Here is a 19,790-nt window from a genome sequence, read left to right as displayed (position 1 = left end):
AGAGATATCGTGAACATAAAAATGGCAAGATTTCACCGTTGATTGGATATATAGAGGAAAGGAGCATGAGGCATCAAAAATAACACTTGTTAAGTTACTGGGAAACTGGAAGAATTACTATGTCTTTTGCAGAAATGGGAAAGTTTTGGAAGAGGGGTGGATTTTGGGGGAAAGCTAATACATATTTTGAATATGTTGAATTTGAGATGTCTCTTATTTCACACCCAGTGTGAAATGTCCAGTATCCAAGTGGTGATGTGGGATTGTAGCTCAGGGGAGAAATTAGGAACAGATATATAGATCTGTGAGTAATCGACATAGAGATAAATCAGCCCAAAGAAACTGATGACATCTCCAAGAGAGGGAATATAGAGGAAGGACAAAGTGGACAAATCACCAGGCCTGGAATCAGGAAGACCTCAGTTCAAGTCTGACCTCAGACACTCAGTAGTTGTGTGACCCTTGGGCAAGTCATTTAACCTCTGTTTGCCTCAGTTTCCTCAGTTTGCACCTACCTCCCAAGATTCTTGTATCACATGAGATGATATGTGTAAAGTACTTAGCACAGTGCCTGGCACATAGTGAGCTCTATATAAATGTTAGCTATTTATTATGATATGATGAATCAGTAAAGGAGACTGAGTAGGATTGCTTAGACAAGGGGTTCCTTATGTGGGGTCCACAGATGGTCAATGGATAGACATCAAGGTATCTGTGAACTTGTTTTTAAAAATGTTTTAATAACTATTTCAATATGACTAAATTCCTTTGTAATCCAGGCATTTTATTTTGTTTGTTTTGTTTTTTGGGGAGTTTTTGTGGGGCAATGAGGGTTAAGTGACCTGCCCAGGGTCACACAGCTAGAAAGTGTCGTGTGTCTGAGGCCACATTTGAACTCAGGCCCTCCTGAATCCAGGGCCAGTGCTTTATCCACTGCACCACCTAGCTGCCCCATTATGTATTTTATTTTGTATGCCCAAAAACATTAATCAGAGAAGAGGTGCTTAGGTTTCATCAAACTGCCAAAGGAGTCCATGACACAAAAAAGGTACAATACTCTTCTCAAAGAGGAAGAAAACCAAGAAAGGAGGGAGTATCCAGGAGGAGAAAGTGGACACTGATATCAAATGGAGCATATTAGTTGGGAATTTGAGAGGAAATGGAGAAGATTAGTTGAGTACTGAAAAAAGTATTATATTTGGCAATTAAGATATCATTGTTGGGGCAGCTAGGTGGTGCAGTGGATAGAGCACTGGCCCTGGAGTCAGGAGTACCTGAGTTCAAATCCGGCCTCAGACACTTAACACTTACTAGCCGTGTGATCCTGGGCAAGTCACTTAACCCCAATTGCCTCACTAAAAAAAAAAAAAAGATATCATTGTTAACTTGTAAAGAATGGTTCTATTCCAGTGATAAAGTTGGAAGCCAGAATGTGAAGTGTCTAGAAGTGAGTACACAGACAGGAAATAAAGATTTCTATTTGTGATCAGATTTTTCAAGGAATTTGCTTTGATAAAGGATCATAGCCTGAAGATTTAAGGATGGTGAAACTTGAGAGCAGGTTTGAAGGTAATAGGTGCCTCCTTTACCACCTAGCAAGTAGAAATATTGAGCTTTGATTGTGAGTTCAGCCCTGGTTTAATACTTTGGCCAGTAAGAAGCTCAAACCCATACATTTCTTTCTTTTCTTTCTTTTTTTTTTGGTTGGGCAATGAGGGGTAAGTGACTTTCCCAGAGTCACACAGCTAGTAAGTGTCAAGTGTTTGAGGCCAGATTTGAACTCAGGTCCTCCTGACTCCAGGGCTGGTGCTCTATCCACTGCACCACCTAGCTGCTTCCCCCCCCCAATTTCTTAGCTTCTCTCCTTACCCACTTTCTGCCTTCCCTTTTCTCATCTGAGTTTCCTGGGGCCAAGAGGACTAGGTCTATGAGTCAGAAGCACTAGATATAAATCCTGAAGCTGCCAGTTATTAGAGTCACTTACTTAGTCACTTACAAGTCACTTAACTACTGAGTCTGTTTCCTCATTTGCAAAATGAATGGATTTCTATAGTCACTCAGATGATCTCTGAAATTCCTTTCAATTCTCAATCCTCTTTGTGCCAATGTAGTCACAGTCACAAGGAATGGGGATCAAGATTACAGGGATGCTGAGGGTAGATTTTGGGACAAATTGGATTTTCTTTTTCCTTCTGTACCCCCTTGAAGGCAACCTACCTCTTTCTGCAAGGACTGGGGTAGTAGTCATTTTGTTTTGGATGTTAGGTCTGGGAGTTGGGGGTTGGAATTAAGTTAGGAATTAGAAGAATGTGTGGTTGGGGTCTGTTGTGTTAGGGTATCCAGGGTGGAGCACTAGGGAGGTCAGAGGTTGGAATGCTCTAATTTGGGGAATTATGTTGTCAGATTGGGTTATGCTCTGGGAGGTTCATATATTGGGATTAGAACGTTGAAGTTAGGGTGTATAGTGTTAGAACGTCAGAGGTAGGAGCTGAGGGGTTGGACTGTCTGAAATTGAAGTCTTATCATTCCATGGTAATTGAAATATTAGGGTTCTAGTTAAGATCAAGGTTTAAGGTATTATCAGTTAGGCATTGGAGTGAAATTAAAGTGTGGCATGTCAGAGTTGGGTGTGTATAGGAGGTTTAAGGAGATGAAAGATTAAATTGTTGGGGGCTTGAGAGTTGGGGTGCTAAGGGTTTGAAGTGCTGGACATTAGGGTGCTGTACCCTAAGGTATTGAAGATTGGAGTATATTATGTTTGGGGTAAAGTTGGGTTGGGATATTGCAGGTTTAGGTACTTGAAGTTCGGGATTAGGGTTAAGGTTTGGCATGTTGTTTGGAAGGTCAGGGTTGTTAGAGTTTCCTTTTGGACTGTTGGGGTTTGAAGTATTGAAATATCAAAGGGATTTGAAGGAGTGTTAAAGGCTGGGGATTTGAGTTTGGGGGTTAGAAATTCAAAGCTGAGGGTTAGGGACTTAGGTGTTTTAGGTTAGAGAAGTTTGGGACTTGAGAAAATTGTAGGGGTTGATTGTTGGGATGTTGTAGTTTAGGGGTTGGGGTGTTGGATGTTTAATGTGGTAGTTTTGGGGAATGGAGTGTTGGAAATTTCGGAGTAGGAGGGTAGAGTTGAAGAATTTTGGGGGTTGGGATGTTGGACGTTTGAGGGTTTAGGGTTGGAGATCTGGAGGTCGGAAACTTTGGAGGTTGGAGACAAGAGTCTAGGGACAGCCTGAGCATCTTTGGGGAGGGGAGTTTTAGAGGGTCCTGAGCGCCTTCCAGGTCAGGGTCTCAGAAAGGTGGTGGTGGTGAGGGAAGGAGCAGGGCATCCAACATGGCGGCACCTCAACCCCTTTTCCCAGCTCCCCCCTCCTTTCCTACCCACTCCCCCGCCCGGCCTGCCACGGGTGCCCGGATGTGGGTGACGCGCGGCCGCCATCTTCCCGTCCCCAGGCTCAGCAGCACCATTCGGAGCCAGCGCGAGCCGGAGCCGCCGCCGCCGCTGTCCCCGCCCGCCCGCGCGCCCGCCCGCCCCCGCCATGTGAGTCTGCACCGCCCGGCGCCTGGCGCCATCCCCGGGGCTACCGTGGGCCTCCGTGCACTGCCCGGAGCCACCCTCCCGCTGTCACTCCTTCCTCCTCCTCCTGCTCCTCTTCCTCCTCCTCCTCCTCCTCTTCCTCCTCTTCCTCCTTCTCCCCGCTGCCGCCGCCGCCGCCACCCTCCTGGCCGTCCCCACCCTCGTTCCCCGGGCGCCCTCCGGGAGTTGGGCCCGGCCGTGCCCCAGGGCGGTGGGAGCCTTGGGGGCTGCAGTCTCTCGCGCCGCCGCCGCCGCCGCCCCGTCCTGTCCCTGCCCGACCCTGCCTAGTCGGTCCTGTCCCCTCTAGCTCGGCCGGCCGCGGGGGCGTCCCTTTTGCTTTTAGAGGAAGGGCTGGGCCTGGACTGTCGGAGCCTCAGGAGAATGGGGGACGAAGAGCTAAAAATACCCGGGCCCCAGGGATGCCCGGGGGCTGCAGAGCCGCGATGCGGAGCGGAGACCAAGAAGGGGCGCCCCGAGCCCAGCCAACCCCATCCGCCCCTGGAGATTTCCTGTCACCCGCCCCGGCACTGTGGACCCCGGCATCTCTGCCTCACATGCCTGCCCCAGCCGCCCCGCAAAGTCTCACTGGTCTTGGCAATCTCCACCAACCTACCCCCACCCCCCCACCCTCCAGCCTGAGGATTAGGGGCCTGCCCCCAGTCCTCAGGCTGGCAGGGACCCAGAGAGGAGGAGGTGAGGAGTCTCAGTACCACAGTGCTCGAGCCCAATTCCTCATTCTTCAGAGGGAAACTGAGGCCCAGAGAGAGGAAACTCAGACTCAGAATGAGTCTGAAACGGCTTGCCTGAGGTCTTCTCTTTGGGGGGAGAACTGGGGACCAGGGAGAGGGGAGGCTTGGCAGAGTCTGCTGTGAAGGGCTGGATGTCCTTGTGTCAAGACACCTTTGCCACTTACACCCTCAGGTCTGCTCCTGCTACTGCCATGCCCCCTGCTGCTCCAGCAGGAGAAGGGGGCCCTCCTGCTGCCCCCCCAAACCTCACTAGCAACAGGAGGCTGCAGCAAACCCAGGCCCAGGTGGATGAGGTGAGCCTAGAGGAAGGAGAAGTCAAAGAAAGGGAAGGGGGGTAAGGACTGTCTGCCTTGTGATCAGTACCACGGACAGCTCACTGCTGTGTGCCTTGAGGTATAGCATTTGGGCTGGGAGGGAGGTTAGGGTAAGAGGCACAAATGTTTCGTGTCAGCAGTGTTGGACAGCGACCTGTGTCACTGTTGTCATGCCCCTGGCCACCTGGTAAGTCAGTTAGCGTTGCTCCTTTGCTTTACCCTTCGAGGTCTGGGCCTGGTGTGTTGTGCTGTTGTACACTAGGCATGTTGGAGGTTTGTAGGTAGTGGGTAAGTCTCATTGTTTGTTTTATGCCTTTCTGTGTAAAGGGGAGGCTTCTGACCTACACCCACTGTGCCAGTGAGTTCTGCTAGTATGTCCAAGGCATGTTTCTGGATCAGCTGTTGCCATGCCCTTGCTTTGTGTCCCTGGTGGGTCCTATCTATGCATTATGCCTTAAGCATGTGTCCCTGCTATTAATTACTCTGTGTCTGACAGCTTCTGTACATCAGGTTACAGTTAGCCCAAGGTTTGTGTCCCAGCATATAACAGATGTATGTCCTTGGGGGTTGTCCTATTTGTGTGATGCTTGAAGCTTTTTCCTGGCATAGTTTGTGACATATCATTGGTATGTTGATTATGTGAATCCATCTAAACATGTCAACCCTCTTCCCCTCCTTTGTCTAGGTGGTGGATATCATGCGGGTGAATGTGGACAAGGTCCTAGAGAGGGACCAGAAGTTATCAGAACTAGATGATCGTGCAGATGCCCTCCAGGCTGGGGCTTCCCAGTTTGAGACAAGCGCTGCTAAGCTCAAGCGTAAATACTGGTGGAAAAACCTCAAAGTAAGGGGGCTTGAGGAGGGCATAAGGGAGGTTCTACAGGGTGGGTTAGCCAGGAGAGGAAACTGAGGGAATGGGGTAAAGTGTTCTCTAGGCCTGATAAACACTAAATCAAAACTGTGTGACCTTGGGTGAATCACTTATTTCTGGGTTTCAGTTTCCTCCTTTCTAAAATGAAGGGACTATATTAGGTGTTCACTAAGGTTCTTTTTACTTCCTTGATTAACTGTAATTCTTTCAAGAAATGGTATGGAGGGTGGGAAGTGGACAGAGCTCTGATCTTAGCCCCTACTAACTTGATTATCACCCCCTCCCCAATACATCTTCTGTTTCCTTTTCTCCTTCCTCTCCCTTTCATCTTTCTTTTCTCTTACTTTTTCCTTTACTTCTTTTCCTTATCTTTTCTCCACCTTCTCATCTCACCATTTTCCCCCTTCTCTCCTCCATTCCTTCTTTCCACCCCCACCCCCAGATGATGATCATCCTTGGAGTGATATGCGCCATCATCCTCATCCTCATCATTGGTGAGTGGGGAGTTGAGGGAGGAGGTTCAGATACTATGGCCTAGGAGGAAAAAGAAACAGTCTTTTCCATCAACCCCTTGTAGGATCATTGAGTCCCACCAGCATCCCCAGAACTTACCCTCCTGATTAAGGATGATGAAACTTCATTTGAGGGTGGGGGGTTGGGCAGAATGGAGGATGGCTAAGTGTAGGTGAGAGATTCCCCCAGCTGAGAGATATGGACCAAACCTGACCCTAACACTCTTTGGGTCTCTCCACAGTTTATTTCAGCACCTAAGCCCACAGCAGGAGCTGCCCCTGCCCGGGAGAGGGCCCCCTCCCCTCCATGGCTCTCCCTCTCTCAGCCATATCTTCCAGTCCCTTCCTGTCCCATCTCCGGTGTGTCTGCGTGTGTGTCCCCCCTTGTAAATAGCCAGCTGTTATTTATACATATATAATATTATATATATTTGGTCTGTTTGTAGTTTTATTACTAGGAGATTTTTTCTGGTTGTTCTTAAATTCTCTTCCCTGCCCATCACCCTTTTCTTTCCTCTAACTCTTCATTCTTCTCCTTTTCTTTTGACCCACAGTCCCCTCATGTGCATTTGCTATGCAACATTCTCTATTCTCCTTCCATCTTCTTTTTTGCCTGGATTTAGCTGTTCATCTCTCCCACCCATCTCTCTCCTCCCAGGAGCCTGGGGCTCCCCCTTATTTATGGACTATCCAATCATTATGGACTGTGACAAAGATTCCCTTAGCCACCTTTCCCTCCCCAGTGTCTCCTGGGAGCTTTGAGCATTTAAATTAGCATGTCATTTACATAACCACACCCTTTTTGGTTTGTTTTTCAGTCATTCCTGCCTCCTGACCCGTATTGGGTCTCCTCCTTTTACCCACTAAACATACTATGGATCCTCCAATTGTACCCTTATTTGCACGACATTTACATAAGTGAGGGGTTCTTTGCTTTTAACACATGGAGGCTAGTGGCCTCCTCCCTACCATTCCATTTTTTTCACCATCCATTTCATTCTAACTCTTGTCTGTCATCACCCTTTCCCAATTCCTCCTTCCTACAAATGCCTCCCCAACTCTCAACCCCACAGCTGGTATGTAAGTGTCTTAAAGTTAAATGTTTTGATGGACCAATAATTCTGCCACTTGGGGGTCTCCACATTCCTACTCCCCATATTTGGTAGGGGGGCTCACTGACATTCTCAAAAGGGTCCCCCTCACCTGCCCCTCCCACCCCAGCTGGGATGAATTGGGGAACCCTGCAACATTCCGATTCTTATCTAGGAGGGGAGGCCACTAGCCAATAGGGGCTGTCACTGCCGTGGGGAGTCTGGTAAGGGGGCTGAGGAACACCTCACAAGTCCTCCATGGACCTCCTCCCCTCTGAGCCACCTCCTTGTGAGGAACAGAGCTGATAGCCCACCCTGGGGTTCCAGGGAGGGTTTGCAAAGTCCTGTTATTGCCCACCTCCCTTGGATGCCCCCTGAATTCAAGGAAGGGGGAAATAGTCACTGCCAGAATGTGTTGTTGGGGGAGGAAGAGAAATTTTATCCCTTCCTCTCCCCGAGGGAAGAAGGGAATGGTTTCTGTGAGGTCCTCTAGGCTAAGGGGAGTTGGTCGTTGGAGGAGGAGGGTCAAAGAGTCTCTTTAAATGGCACAATTTGGGGGGAACATGGAGGGGAGGATATAGTCCTTTTACTTGCCACTAGATCTCCGTGTTCCCCCATTCCACTTTCTGGGAGGTTGAGGAGAAAGAGAGCTGCCTACTGGGTTGGGGGTGGTGATGTGGGGGTGGGGCTTTGTTCTAGACCCCCCCCATTCCCTATCCCTACCCTGCCCCCTTCAGTGCCCCCAATTCTGTGGCAAATCCAGATTGTGAAAATGTACAATAAATAAATGTGTGATGAGAAACCAAATACTGTGTGTATCTCTTTGTTCAGGCTGGGGAACCTGGCTTTTCTAAAATGAGGAGGACATGGGTTGACTATGCATGTGGAGAGAGTGAGAAGAGTTAGACTCCAGCAGAAGGAGGGAGGGATGCTTAGCTTAAGGCTAGGAGAGAGGGCTGTTAGGCAAGAAAGCTAGAGAAAGTGGGAAAAGGAGAAGACAGGGCAAGCAAGGCATTGAAGCTCTGACCCAGGCCAGGGGGAAATGTAACTCCAAAGCTAGCCATAAGAAGAGAGAATTGTGTAATGAAAAAAATTCCCCACATTCAAAAAGTTTAGCCATTAACTTAGATGTTTTCTTCACTCCCCTCCAACAACTTTTGAGGTTTGTAGAGCATTATCCTTTTTAGGGGAGGAAATAGCCACATATAGATGATAGAATTGGTCCAAGATCACATAGCTAGTCATTGTCAAAACCAGGATTTGGAATAACAGATAGAATCTAAAACTTGAAGGGAACTTAAGAGATAATTTAGTCTACCATTCTCCCTTTATAGATGAAGAAACTAGTTCATAGATGTACAGTAATTTATCCAAGGTCAAACAGGTCACCCATGGCAGAGAAAAGATTTACAGTATTTTTGTTTGTTTGTTTTTAGTGAGGCAATTGGGATTAAGTGACTTGCCCAGGGTCACACAGCTAGTAAGTGTTAAGTTTCTGAGGTTGAATTTGAACTCAGGTACTCCTGACTCCAGGGCTGGTGCTCTATCCACTATACCACCTAGCTGCCCCATAGTATTTTTTTTTTTAACAAATTCTAAGTTAACAGAGAGAGACCATCTCGTCTAATCCATACCTGAACAAGAATCTTCCAGAAGAGGCATTCTTAACCTTTTTTGTGTCATAGACCTCTTTGGAAGTCTAGTAAGGCATTAAACCCCTTCACAGAATAATGTTTTTAAATAGGTAAAATAAAATGTTTAGGATTCAAAGAAACCAATTTATAATGAAATAGTTATCAAAATATTTTAACACAAGTATCATGAACCCCAGATCAAGAACCCTTGTTGTACAGTATTACCCAAAACTCCATAGAAGACAAACTCACTGTCTTTTAAGGCAGTCTGTTTCACTTTTGCATAGCTCTAAATATGGCAATGTTTTCCTTATATCGAATCGAAATCTACATCTGAAGCTTCTACCCATTGTTTTTAGTTCCAAAGTAGGCTCCTTAATGCCTTGTTCAGTGTTCTTTCCATGATATCACAGTACCTCTCTGTGTAATAGAGAACCACTAACCCCACCCCCATCCACAACATACAGGCTGCTTTGTACACAAGAACAGAAGGAGTAGAGTCTATAGCTTAGTCTTACAGGGGAAAGACTAAGGTAAGGGAACCTGGCCCTTAGGACACTGAGCAACTGCTTTCCTCAGGGGCCTAAGTATTTAGTCTTAGGTTCCTGGTTCTCAGATCCTTCTCACCAAATAATCTGTAATTTCTAGGTTTTGTTGTTGTTCAGTTGTTTCAGTTGTGTCCTACTCTTCATGACCCCATTTGGGGTTTTCTTGGCAAAGATACTGAAGTGGTTTGCCATCTACTTCTACAGACGAGGAGACTGACAAATAGGGTTAAATGACTTGTCCAGGGTCACTCATCTAGTAGGTATCTGAGGCCAGACTTTAACTCAGGAAGACGAGTCTTTCTGACTTCAAGCCCTATCCATTGCTCAACCTAACTACCCAGTTTCTAAGTTGTTGGACTAAAATATATAGATACCTATTTATCTGTTGATGAGTACCTCAATTCCATTCAGTTTACCTTTAGCAGATACCTATATGCACTTTGCTAGATAGTCAGGGATGCAAGTATGTGTAAGACTGCCCCTGTGTTTAAAGGGCCTACTGGTTTCGTCAGGGAGGTAAGAGAAACCCTTCAATAATACACACAATATGGGAGGGTGTCACAGTAGGTCAGAGAAGAGAGTACTTTCTGCTACATGATTTAGGGAAGGGTTCATAGAGAAGGTATGACATCAGAGGAGGTAGTATTTTTACAAGCAGAGATTTGGGAGAGAAGGATGCAAGACGGGGAAGAACATTACAAGAGTAAGAAACCATGTTAGAGTTTTTATACAAAGGTAGAAAAATGCAAGGCTATTATTTAGATATTTCACTAAAACATAAGATTTGGGAAAGGGAGTTTAGGCTGGAAAAATAGACTGGAGTGAAATAGTGATGGACCATGAACATCAGTTTAAGGAGTTTAGGTTTGAATTTGTAGGCAGTGAGTCTAATGTTTTAATCAGTAGAGTGGCCTGATCAGAGCTGTGCACAAGGGAGGTTAATGTATAGGAAACATAGGGTAATGTCTTGATAGTACTGGTTCTGGAGAAGAGACATATTTTGGAATCCCATTCTCTCATTAACTGTGTGATCATGGGCAAGTAAATCACTTAACCTCTCTGATTCTTAAATTCTTCATCTGCAAAATGGAAATACAATCCGTAATAACAGAACTCTTGTGAAGATCAAATGTATGCTTTGTAAATATCAGTTATTATCACTCCCTCATTAGGACTGCCTCTTAGATTACAAGAGATATCTAGTGGAGTAGGAGTAAAACATAAATTTTTCTGATGTAAAAACAAAACACATCAAGATTAAGACTTTCAAAAAAAGAATCCTTCATATTCTTCAAGAATTAACTCAGGTACTATCCCCTATTGAAAATATTTCCTGATTTTCACAGTGTTCTTTCCCTTCAAAAAGTAACTTCTATTTACCTACTTATGTACATGTTGAATGAACACACAAATACATACCCATAAGATAAAACCCCTTGAGAGCAAGAAAACTCCTTGGGAACAGGAAAATAGGAATCCTTCCCCTCCTTTTAACCCTATCGCCTCCAACTTAGTTCAGGCCTTTATCACCTTTTGCCTGAACTCTTACAGTGGCCTCTTACCTGGCTTCCCTGACTTTAGAGCCACCAATTATAGCTAAACCATATTCTTCCATAGGGGCAAATCCCACCACAAGGAAAGTATTCCACATCACAATATCGTTTACATATCTTAGATGAAACTCATTCAGTCATTAAACATTAAGTGCTTACTATAGGGGCAGCTAGGTGGCTCAATGGATAAAGCACTGGCCCTGGATTCAGGAGTACCTGAGTTCAAATCCGGCCTTGGACACTTGACATATACTAGCTGTGTGACCCTGGGCAAGTCACTTAACCCCCATTGCCCTGCAAAAAAAAAAAAAAAAAAGCAAAAAAACACCAAAAACAGAAAAAAGTGCTTACTATATTCAAGGTAATATCAAGGCTATATGATGAAGACAACATTCCTTACTGATTTGTTAAGGAACTTAACACCCTATTTAACTTGGATGCTTTGGTTTTATTATTCTCTACAATGAATAATCTTTTGCCTAGTTCAGGTCCCTACGTATGATGAAAACATTCTTTGGTTGCTTTATAAATAGGGATGGTAGAGATGTCTCAAGGCCCCATTACAATTCCCATCATTAAAAATATCTTGACAAAACTAATATCCTAAAGCACCCCCACAAACAATATACAAAATTATTCAGGAACTAAGTAGATTTGGGAGAAAAGTTCAGGTTCTTGAAGTATTCCCCTACTAGGTTCAAAGCAGTTTTTTTTTTCACTTTCACTACAAAGGAGGTAAGAAAGGCAGTCAGTCTGGTATAGCCAGACTGGTATAGGTTGAGTTTTGCCTCAGAACTTCATAGCTGTATGATTATGAGTAAATCATTTGAACTCTCAGATCCTCAGTTTTGTCATCTGTAAAATGGAGAAAATAATACTTACATTCCTATCTGGGCCTTGGTTTTCTCATCTGTAAGTCAAAGTGCTTGGACCAGATGACTTCTAGATCAGCATCCTCTACAATTCATGTGGCAATATAGGGTCTGAACTTATTTATATCAATAAAAAAAATCCCATATCTCAGGGCATCAAAAGTATTGGCTTGTGTGTCTATATTTAAAGGTGTTGGTGCTAGGTATAAGTTTGGTCTAGTCTCTAAGGACCCAATAACCATGACTATATTTGCTGATTCATGGGTCTCAACTAATAAGAGATCTTAAGTCTCAGGGAGCCCAAAGGTCATAGAGAGCTTTCACTGAAAAGAAGCCACATCCATTTGAAATCTTGAGTAGGTCCATCAAAGATACTGGCCTTTAGGGCATCAAAGATACTAGAGGATAGAGGATTTCCAAGAATGGATTCCAGGTGTGCCTCATCCCATGCCACTTCAGGAATGAGGAATGATTTATTGACCCTGAGAATCAAAGAGAATCATCTAGTGTCTCTGATCACTTATTACCACTAACTCCCCTGTGTTTGAAGTGACTGACCTTGGAAGCAAATGCTGCAAATATAGCAAATGGAAGCAAATGTAGCACAGGAGCTAGGATCATCATAGGACCCCTGAGGCTGGATAACCCAATTAATTGCTGCTTCTCCCATCTTGAAGCAAGCAAATTCCAATCTTCCGCTTCCCTTTGATTCAAAATGGCTATTTAATGAGGGAACAATCCCTTCTTCTACAACCTTTTCTTCAACCAACATCCTTATTGACTTGAGGCTTCCTGGTCCTTATACTACTCTGCTTTCCCTTTCCATTATACTCTGTGAACCTCCCCCACTCTATTAATATAATCCTGTTCATGCTATCTTTTTCATAATTTTGGATCTTCTCGAACTAAGAGAAACCTATCTCTGTCCTCAAGACACTCTATCTTTAATAAAATGTAGCACCTTGAAAACAGGGACTACTTAATTTTGTATTTTTGCTCCCTAGAATAGTGTTCAACAAATATTAGGTGCTCAATAAATGCTTGTTGATTGATCCCTGACCACTCTTTCTAAGACTGAATATTCCTCTCATGCTAATTGTCACAGTGGGTCAAGAAGAAGAAAGGTATACTCCTCATTCTCCACTGCTACTTTCAGACTGCTTCCATCACTCATAAGCCTTTCCAGCTTTGCAATTCATTCCATATTTCTGTATCACCCTATTCAGATCTTTGGCCTAATAATAATAAATAGCATATTTATATAGCACTTTGTTTACAAAGTGCTTCATATATGTTATTTCATTTAATCCTTATTCTATGAGGTAAGTGCTATTAGTGAGGAAAATAAGGTTAAGAAAAGTTATTTTCCTAGGGAAACAGAGGTAATAAGCACATAAGGCAGGATTTCAACTCAGATCTATCTTGACTCCAAATTTAATACTCTATGAAATGGGGGAAGCTAGGTGGTGCAGTGGATAGAGCACTAGCCCTGGATTCAGGAGGACCTGAGTTCAAATCTGGCCTCAGACACTTAACACACTTACTAGCTATGCGACCCTGGCCAAGTCACTTAACCCCAATTGTCTCACTAAAAAAAAAAAAACAACAAACCCCCAAAACCCAAATACTCTATGAAACACACCAGCTTCTAATTCATTCTATATCTTTTCTTAAGGAACTTAGTACCTGCTTCAGTCTTCATTTTCACCATGACTACTGGTCAACTTCAATATACATGTTAATATCCTTTTAAATACCTCAGCCTCCTAGTTCATCAGGCTCTTCAACTTCTGTAACATTAGAGAAGATCCAACCTCCTATACACAAAGTGATAATTTTTGATGCCATCATTAAACATAACTATGGTGCCAACATGATTTTGAACTCTGAAAGTCTTCTCTGTAATCACAACCTCCCATCTTTTATTTTCTCCCTCAACTGGCTTTCTGTCTTCATTCAAACCTCCAGCCTATCTACCCTTTACTCTTTTCTCAAACCATTACGTCTGGTCTGGCCTTATTTTATTCCCTTCATAGTCTTAACTATTTCAACTATATGCTGTCTTCTGCTGCCTCCTCCTTCATGTTGATATACTTTGCCAATCCCTACCCCTAGGTACCCCACCTCCCCCAAACAACTCGCATTTCCATTCCTACTCAAAGTTTGAGCTCTACTGAAGAAAATCATACAACTATCCCAAATGGGTTCACTACAAATGTTTATCAACTGGGCTGTCATTGCTTCATGGCAATCCTTTTTATTCTTTCCTAGTTGAATATCACTCCCCTTCCAAACCTTCTTTCCTCAAGTCCCCTATATTAGCAATCTCCCCTCACTCCCAGCAGAGAACTTCACATTACTGAACAATTTTAGATCATGTGCCATTACTTTCCTCTTCTTCCTTATTTCATATTGCAAAACCTATTTACATCATACCCCATTCTGTCCTACTTTGCTTTAGTTTCTCATTTTGTCTCTTCTTACTTACTGGCTCCCCCTTGCTGCCTACAAACATCCCATGTATCCCCCCCCCCATTCTTTAAAAAAAAGTCAGAAACAGTATGTTTGTTTTACTGAACTGCTTTTTTCCATTTCTTTTTCTTTATTTAGTCAATACTTCCCCCCCTCAATTACATGTAAGCCAAAGTTGTAAACATTTGTTTTTTAAAAATCTGAGTTCCAAATTCTCTCTCCCTCCCTCCCCATACTCCTTCCTGGAGAGGCAAGCAATTTGATATAGACTATATGTGTGTAGTCATGCAAAACATTTCCAAATTAGTCATGATGCAAAAGAAAACATAGACCAAAAACCAAGAATAATAAAGTTTAAGAAGTATGCTTCAATCTACATTCAGACTCCATTAGATCTTTCTCTGGAGGTGGATAGCATTTTTCATCATAAGTCCTGTGGAATTGTCTTGGATCATTGAATTGCTGAGGATAGTTGTCATTCACAGTTGATCATGTGTTGTATAATATTGTTGTTACTGTGTACAATATTCTCCTGGTTCTGCTCATTTCACTTTGCATCAGTTCATTTAAGCCTTCTCAGGTTTTTCCAAAAACATCCTGCTCATCATTTCTTATAGCACAATAGAATTCCATCACAATAATAGACCACAACTTGTTCAGTCATTCTCCAATGGATGAGAATCCCCTCGATTTTCAGTTCTTTGCCACCACAAAAAGAGCTGCTTTAAATAATTTTGTACATAAAGGACCTTTTCATTTTTTCTTTGATCTCTTTGCGGTATAGACCTAGTAGTAGTATTGCTGGGCTTTTGGGCATAGTTTCAAATCGCTTTGGTTGGATCTAATAGTGCAGGGTCTCTATTTTTCCACATTTCCTCCAACATTTGTCATTTCCCTTTACTATCATATTAGCCAATCTGAGAAGTGTGAGGTGGTATCTCAGAGTTGCTTTAATTTCCATTTCTCTAATTAATAGAGATTTAGAGCGTTTTTCTATATGACTATAGATAGTTTTGATTTGTCCTGAAAACAGCATGTTCATATCCTTCATCAATTGGGGAATTACTTGTATTCTTTTAAATTTGACTCAGTTCTCTATATATTTGAGAAATGAAGCCTTTATCAAAGAAACTTTCTGTAAAAAAAAAAAAATCCAACTTCCCTCAGTCTCCTGCTTTCCTTCTTATCTTGGCTGCAATGGTTTTGTTTGAGCAAAACTTTTTAAATTTGATGTAATACATTATCCATTTTACATTCCATAACACTCTATGTCATTTGGTCATAAATTCTTCCCTCATCCATAAACTTGGATGAATAAAATGTTCCATGTTCCCCTAATTTGCTTATATCACCCTTTATGCCTTATCTCAGTATACAGTATGAAATGTTGGTCTATATCTAGTTTCTGCCAAACTTGCTTGTTCTCCGAGCAATTTGTATCAAATGGTGCTTTCCCAAAATCCTGGATCTTTGGATTTGCCAAACACTAATTATGGTCATTTACTATTGTGTACCTAATATTTTTCCCTTTCTTTTAAAATATTTGTTTTAAAGGATAGCTTGATACAGGTAAAAGTAGAAGGAAGCTATATATTTGGAAAGAGTGTGTAAAAATGAAAGGTATTACTAAAAATAAGATAATTTTTCAAAAAACAACCCCTTCCTTTGAATTTGTCATTGTTGTTCAGTTGTGTCCAACTCTTTGTGAACCAATTTGGAGTTTTATTGGCAAAGATACTGGCCATTTCCTTCTCCAGTTTATTTTACAGATGAGGAAACTGAGGCAAACAGGGTTTAGTGACTTGCCCAGGGTCACACAGGGTCACACTACTAAGTGTCTGAGGCTAGACTTGATCTTAGGAAGATGAGTCTTCCTAACTGCAGGCCAGGCTCTCTATCAACACCTAGCTAGGTGGGGTACCATGTAGCTGCTCCAAATCTGCCATTACCACAAGCTATTGTCCTATGTCTCTCCTCCCTTTAATTAACAAATTCCTAAAAGGTCCTCCTTTCCTACTTCCTTGCCTCCAGCTCACTTTTTAAGACCTTGCAATAATGACTTCCAAATTCACCACTCCACTGAAATTGCTCTCTCCAACCATAAAAAGAAAGAAAAATATATGGGAAACCTGTGGACAGACACACTGTGACATCACATGAACTAAGCTGGTAATGAAGAATTGACTCGATACTCCGCATTTCTGACTTAACCAAGACATCTCAAATCACAGAGTCTTAGTATCTTGAAGAATCCCCTTCTTTGAGATAGAGCAAAACTGAACTTTTATAATGTGTAGAAAGACAAAAAAAATCAAGTGAGACTAGTACAAAGTTAGCTGGGAGGGATAAATTTATACAAAAGGGATTGATAAGGATTTATAAAGCTGAAAGAATTGATTAGTTGCTAAAAGAATCAATGAGTGGTGGTGCAGTGGATAGAGCACTGGCCCTGGAGTCAGGAGTACCTGAGTTCAAATCCAGTCTCAGACACTTAACACTTATCAGGACCCTAGGCAAGTCACTTAACCCCAATTGCCTCACTAAAAAAAAAAAAAGGAAAGAAAAAGAATCAATGAGTGGCTAAGTGGATTTTGGGGGGAATGTTTTGAGCAAGGTAAAATGAATGAATAATTATAGCAAGTTGACCAGGTGCTTTGTAATTTTCTGCCTAGAAACAGATGTTTCTTTCCCTTGAGAAAGAAATTTTTCTTACGCATATTTTTTTTTTTTGGTGGGGCAATGAGGGTTAAGTAACTTGCCCAGGGTCACACAGCTAGTAAGTGTCAAGTGTCTGAGGCTAGATTTGAACTCAGGTCCTCCTGAATTCAGGGCTGGTGCTTTATCCACTGTGCCACCTAGCTGCCCCCCTTACCCATAATTTTTTAAGTTTAGCAGTGCCTAGTCTACTTTTATATTATATCAAGCTCTCTAAAGACACAACAAAATAAGATAGACTTAGATCACTGTTTCCACCTTTAGTATATACACAGTTTGGAGGCAGGGGACAAATGGATCATCATGCAGAAAAGGAGATTGAAGGTACTGGCAGGTACCAGATAAAACAAGACTGGTGCCATTGAAGTCAAGGGAGGAGAGGGCACTCAAGAACAGTAAATGTGCCATAGTGTCAAAAGCTTCTGGGAGGTCAAGTACAAGGGCAAAGAAATGGCAATATTTAGTGAGTGATCTATTCTGTAATGCTTCATCTGGTTGACATGATAGTGAGGACACAATGAAGGAGCGCTCTTGATTTGACTTCTTTAGCTCACTTCCTGGCTGATGACATCAGATGAAAGATATTATAAGGCCTTAGGACTTTTTCCTTTGTTTGTGTCACTGTTTGTTCTTTTATCTTAGGTGAAGGAAGTTGGAGGCTATGACCTTTTTGAGTCTATGAGTCTGAGGGTCCAGAAGTTCAGTCTATACTGGGGTTTCGGGGGGGTGTTTGTTTTGTTTTTTTGCGGGGCAATGAGGGTTAAGTGACTTGCCCAGGGTCACACAGCTAGTAAGTGTCAAGTGTCTGAGGTTGGATTTGAACTCAGGTCCTCCTGAATCCAGGGCTGTTGCTTTATCCACTGCCCCCCACCCCCATACTGGGTTTTTCAATCAGTCCTGAAGAGGACTTACCTCCAGGGATGTAACATTTATATGTGAATTTGGTGGAACTAATGTTTTGCAGAAACTGTTTTAAGTCTGAGACTGTTCTCCCCAGAGATCACCATGGCATAGTAGGGAAGTGTTCCCCTAAGCGGTTGGGTAGAAATGTTTTTTCTGTATCTTCAAAGTTAATATCCCTTTGTAATAGCTTAAGAGAAAAAAAGATACCATGAAAGAATTCAAATGGCCATTAATACAAGTCCAGCCACATGATGGGAGGCAAATATGACTATCCCATTAGACTATCCAGCACCCTTTTACCTTTGAGGACAAATTCCCTAGCACTTAGGGGACTGACCAATAGGGGATCAGTATTCTATCAACTTGAGAACTGATCCCCTATGATTATGGTTTTTGAGCATTCCTAGTTGCATAGGACTGGGTAGAGCAAGTCAAAGATACAGACCTTCTAGGAGCAGTTGAGATTTCACATCTACCTTTACATTTTATTCAGTAATTATATCCTAATATATATACATATATATATATATACATATATATATATATATATATATATATATATATATATATATATATATATATATAAAAGCAAGCAATCTGGGCGAGTCATTGGAAGTTGCAAAGGAGATTGGAATCTCAATAAGATGGGAATAAAATCCCCACCTTCCTTCCTCTATTAGAATAAATGCAAGCTCATGCAAGTATATAGGAAGTATGGTCATCAGTGTTTTATCTATGAACCTGAACCAAGCAGGAATACATTCATACACTTAGACCAAACTAACCTGGCTTGGAACAAAGACGGGGGTTTGAGAGTGGAGTCTGTTCGTTTATGTGCAGAATAACTGAGAGGACCTAATTAGGTCTTACTCCCGCCGGTGCAGAGGGAGGCCAGTCAGCCTGACTGTGGATTGCCATCTAGTGGCTGATGCAGATTCAGCAATCCAATAAGCTATTTCAACAAACATTCCTGCCATTATACATTATACATCATCATCACCAACACCACCACTACTACAGATGCTCCTGTGAATGGGAACACTACTCTTTTGTTGGTAATCTTTCTGTCCCAATGGTCTCATAGCATAAAATAATGAGACTATTATTCTATTTCTGTCATTATTTGTTGGTACCTAAATGTTCTTGCATGATAAGCTACTGTTTTGTTTCCACTTATATCCCATGACTTCCTAGACCAAAATTCCTTGCTCTTGCTATTATTTTCCTGGGTGTTGTATCCATAAATTGGAATGTAAACTCTTTGAGGGCAGGTTCTTTCTCAGTTTTCTAAATTTGAACCCCACTGTCTAGCACAGTGCTTTGGCACCCAAAATATAAGCTGAGCGAACTTTCTTTTTTTCCATCAAAATTTTCCATTGTTATTCTTTTGGAATTGTCTTGGGTCATAGTATTACTAAGAAGAGCTAAGTCTATCAGAATTGATCATTGTACAATGTTGGTTCTGCTCATTCACTCAGCATCAGTTCATATGTCTTTTTTTTAATGCTACATTCTGTATTCCGACACCATCAATTCTTTCTCTGGAGATGGATAGCATTTTTCATCATAAGTCCTTCAGAGTTGTCTTGGATCATTGTATTGCTGAGAATAGCCAAGTCATTCACAGCTGAACATCTTACAATATTGCTGTTACTTTGTATATAATACATTTCACTTTTCATCAGCTCATGTTGTTTTTCCATGTTTTTCTGAGAGCATCCTAATCATCATTTCTTATAGCACAATAGTGTTCCATCATAATCATATCCCACAATTTGTTCAGCCATTCCCCAATTGATGGGTATCCCTTCAATTTAAAATTCTTTGCACCAGAAAAGGGTTGCTATAAATATTTTTGTGCCTATAGGTCCAAATTGCTCTACAGAATGTTTGAATCAGTTTACAACTCCATCAACAATGCATTAATGTCTCATTTTCCCCATATCCCCTACAATATTTGTCATTTTCCTCTGCTGTCCAGT

The 19,790-nt window shown here is 42.4% G+C and overlaps 1 protein-coding gene across 2 annotated transcripts; it reads left to right on the top strand.

Moving 5' to 3' along the window:
* Positions 1–3,446: 3,446 nt before the first annotated feature.
* VAMP2 (vesicle associated membrane protein 2) lies at positions 3,447–7,918 on the top strand. 2 transcript variants are annotated; one of them, XM_044005420.1, is made up of 5 exons: positions 3,447–3,538; positions 4,496–4,616; positions 5,323–5,481; positions 5,951–6,002; positions 6,263–7,918. In XM_044005420.1, coding segments are annotated over exons 1-5 (351 nt in total). In that variant the 5' UTR covers positions 3,447–3,536; the 3' UTR covers positions 6,280–7,918. The 2 variants fall into 2 exon arrangements, with proteins under 2 accessions (XP_043861355.1, XP_043861354.1); XM_044005419.1 differs by lacking the exon at positions 3,447–3,538 and having other exon boundaries at positions 4,455–4,616.
* The last annotated feature ends 11,872 nt before the right edge of the window (positions 7,919–19,790 follow it).

Source organism: Dromiciops gliroides, chromosome 4 (genome assembly GCF_019393635.1).
Source record: "Dromiciops gliroides isolate mDroGli1 chromosome 4, mDroGli1.pri, whole genome shotgun sequence".
NCBI classification, from domain to species: Eukaryota; Metazoa; Chordata; class Mammalia; order Microbiotheria; family Microbiotheriidae; genus Dromiciops; species Dromiciops gliroides.
The sequence above is the reverse complement of the archived record's forward strand: the minus strand, read 5'-3'. Positions and strand labels throughout refer to the sequence as shown.

Coding starts and splice junctions, on each gene's coding strand:
- VAMP2 (XM_044005419.1), top strand. CDS start 4,455: ATGTCCTTGTGTCAAGACACCTTTGCCACTTACACCCTCAGGTCTGCT. Junction 4,617..5,322: donor CCCAGGCCCAGGTGGATGAG/GTGAGCCTAGAG, acceptor TCCTTTGTCTAG/GTGGTGGATATCATGCGGGT. Junction 5,482..5,950: donor ACTGGTGGAAAAACCTCAAA/GTAAGGGGGCTT, acceptor CCCCACCCCCAG/ATGATGATCATCCTTGGAGT.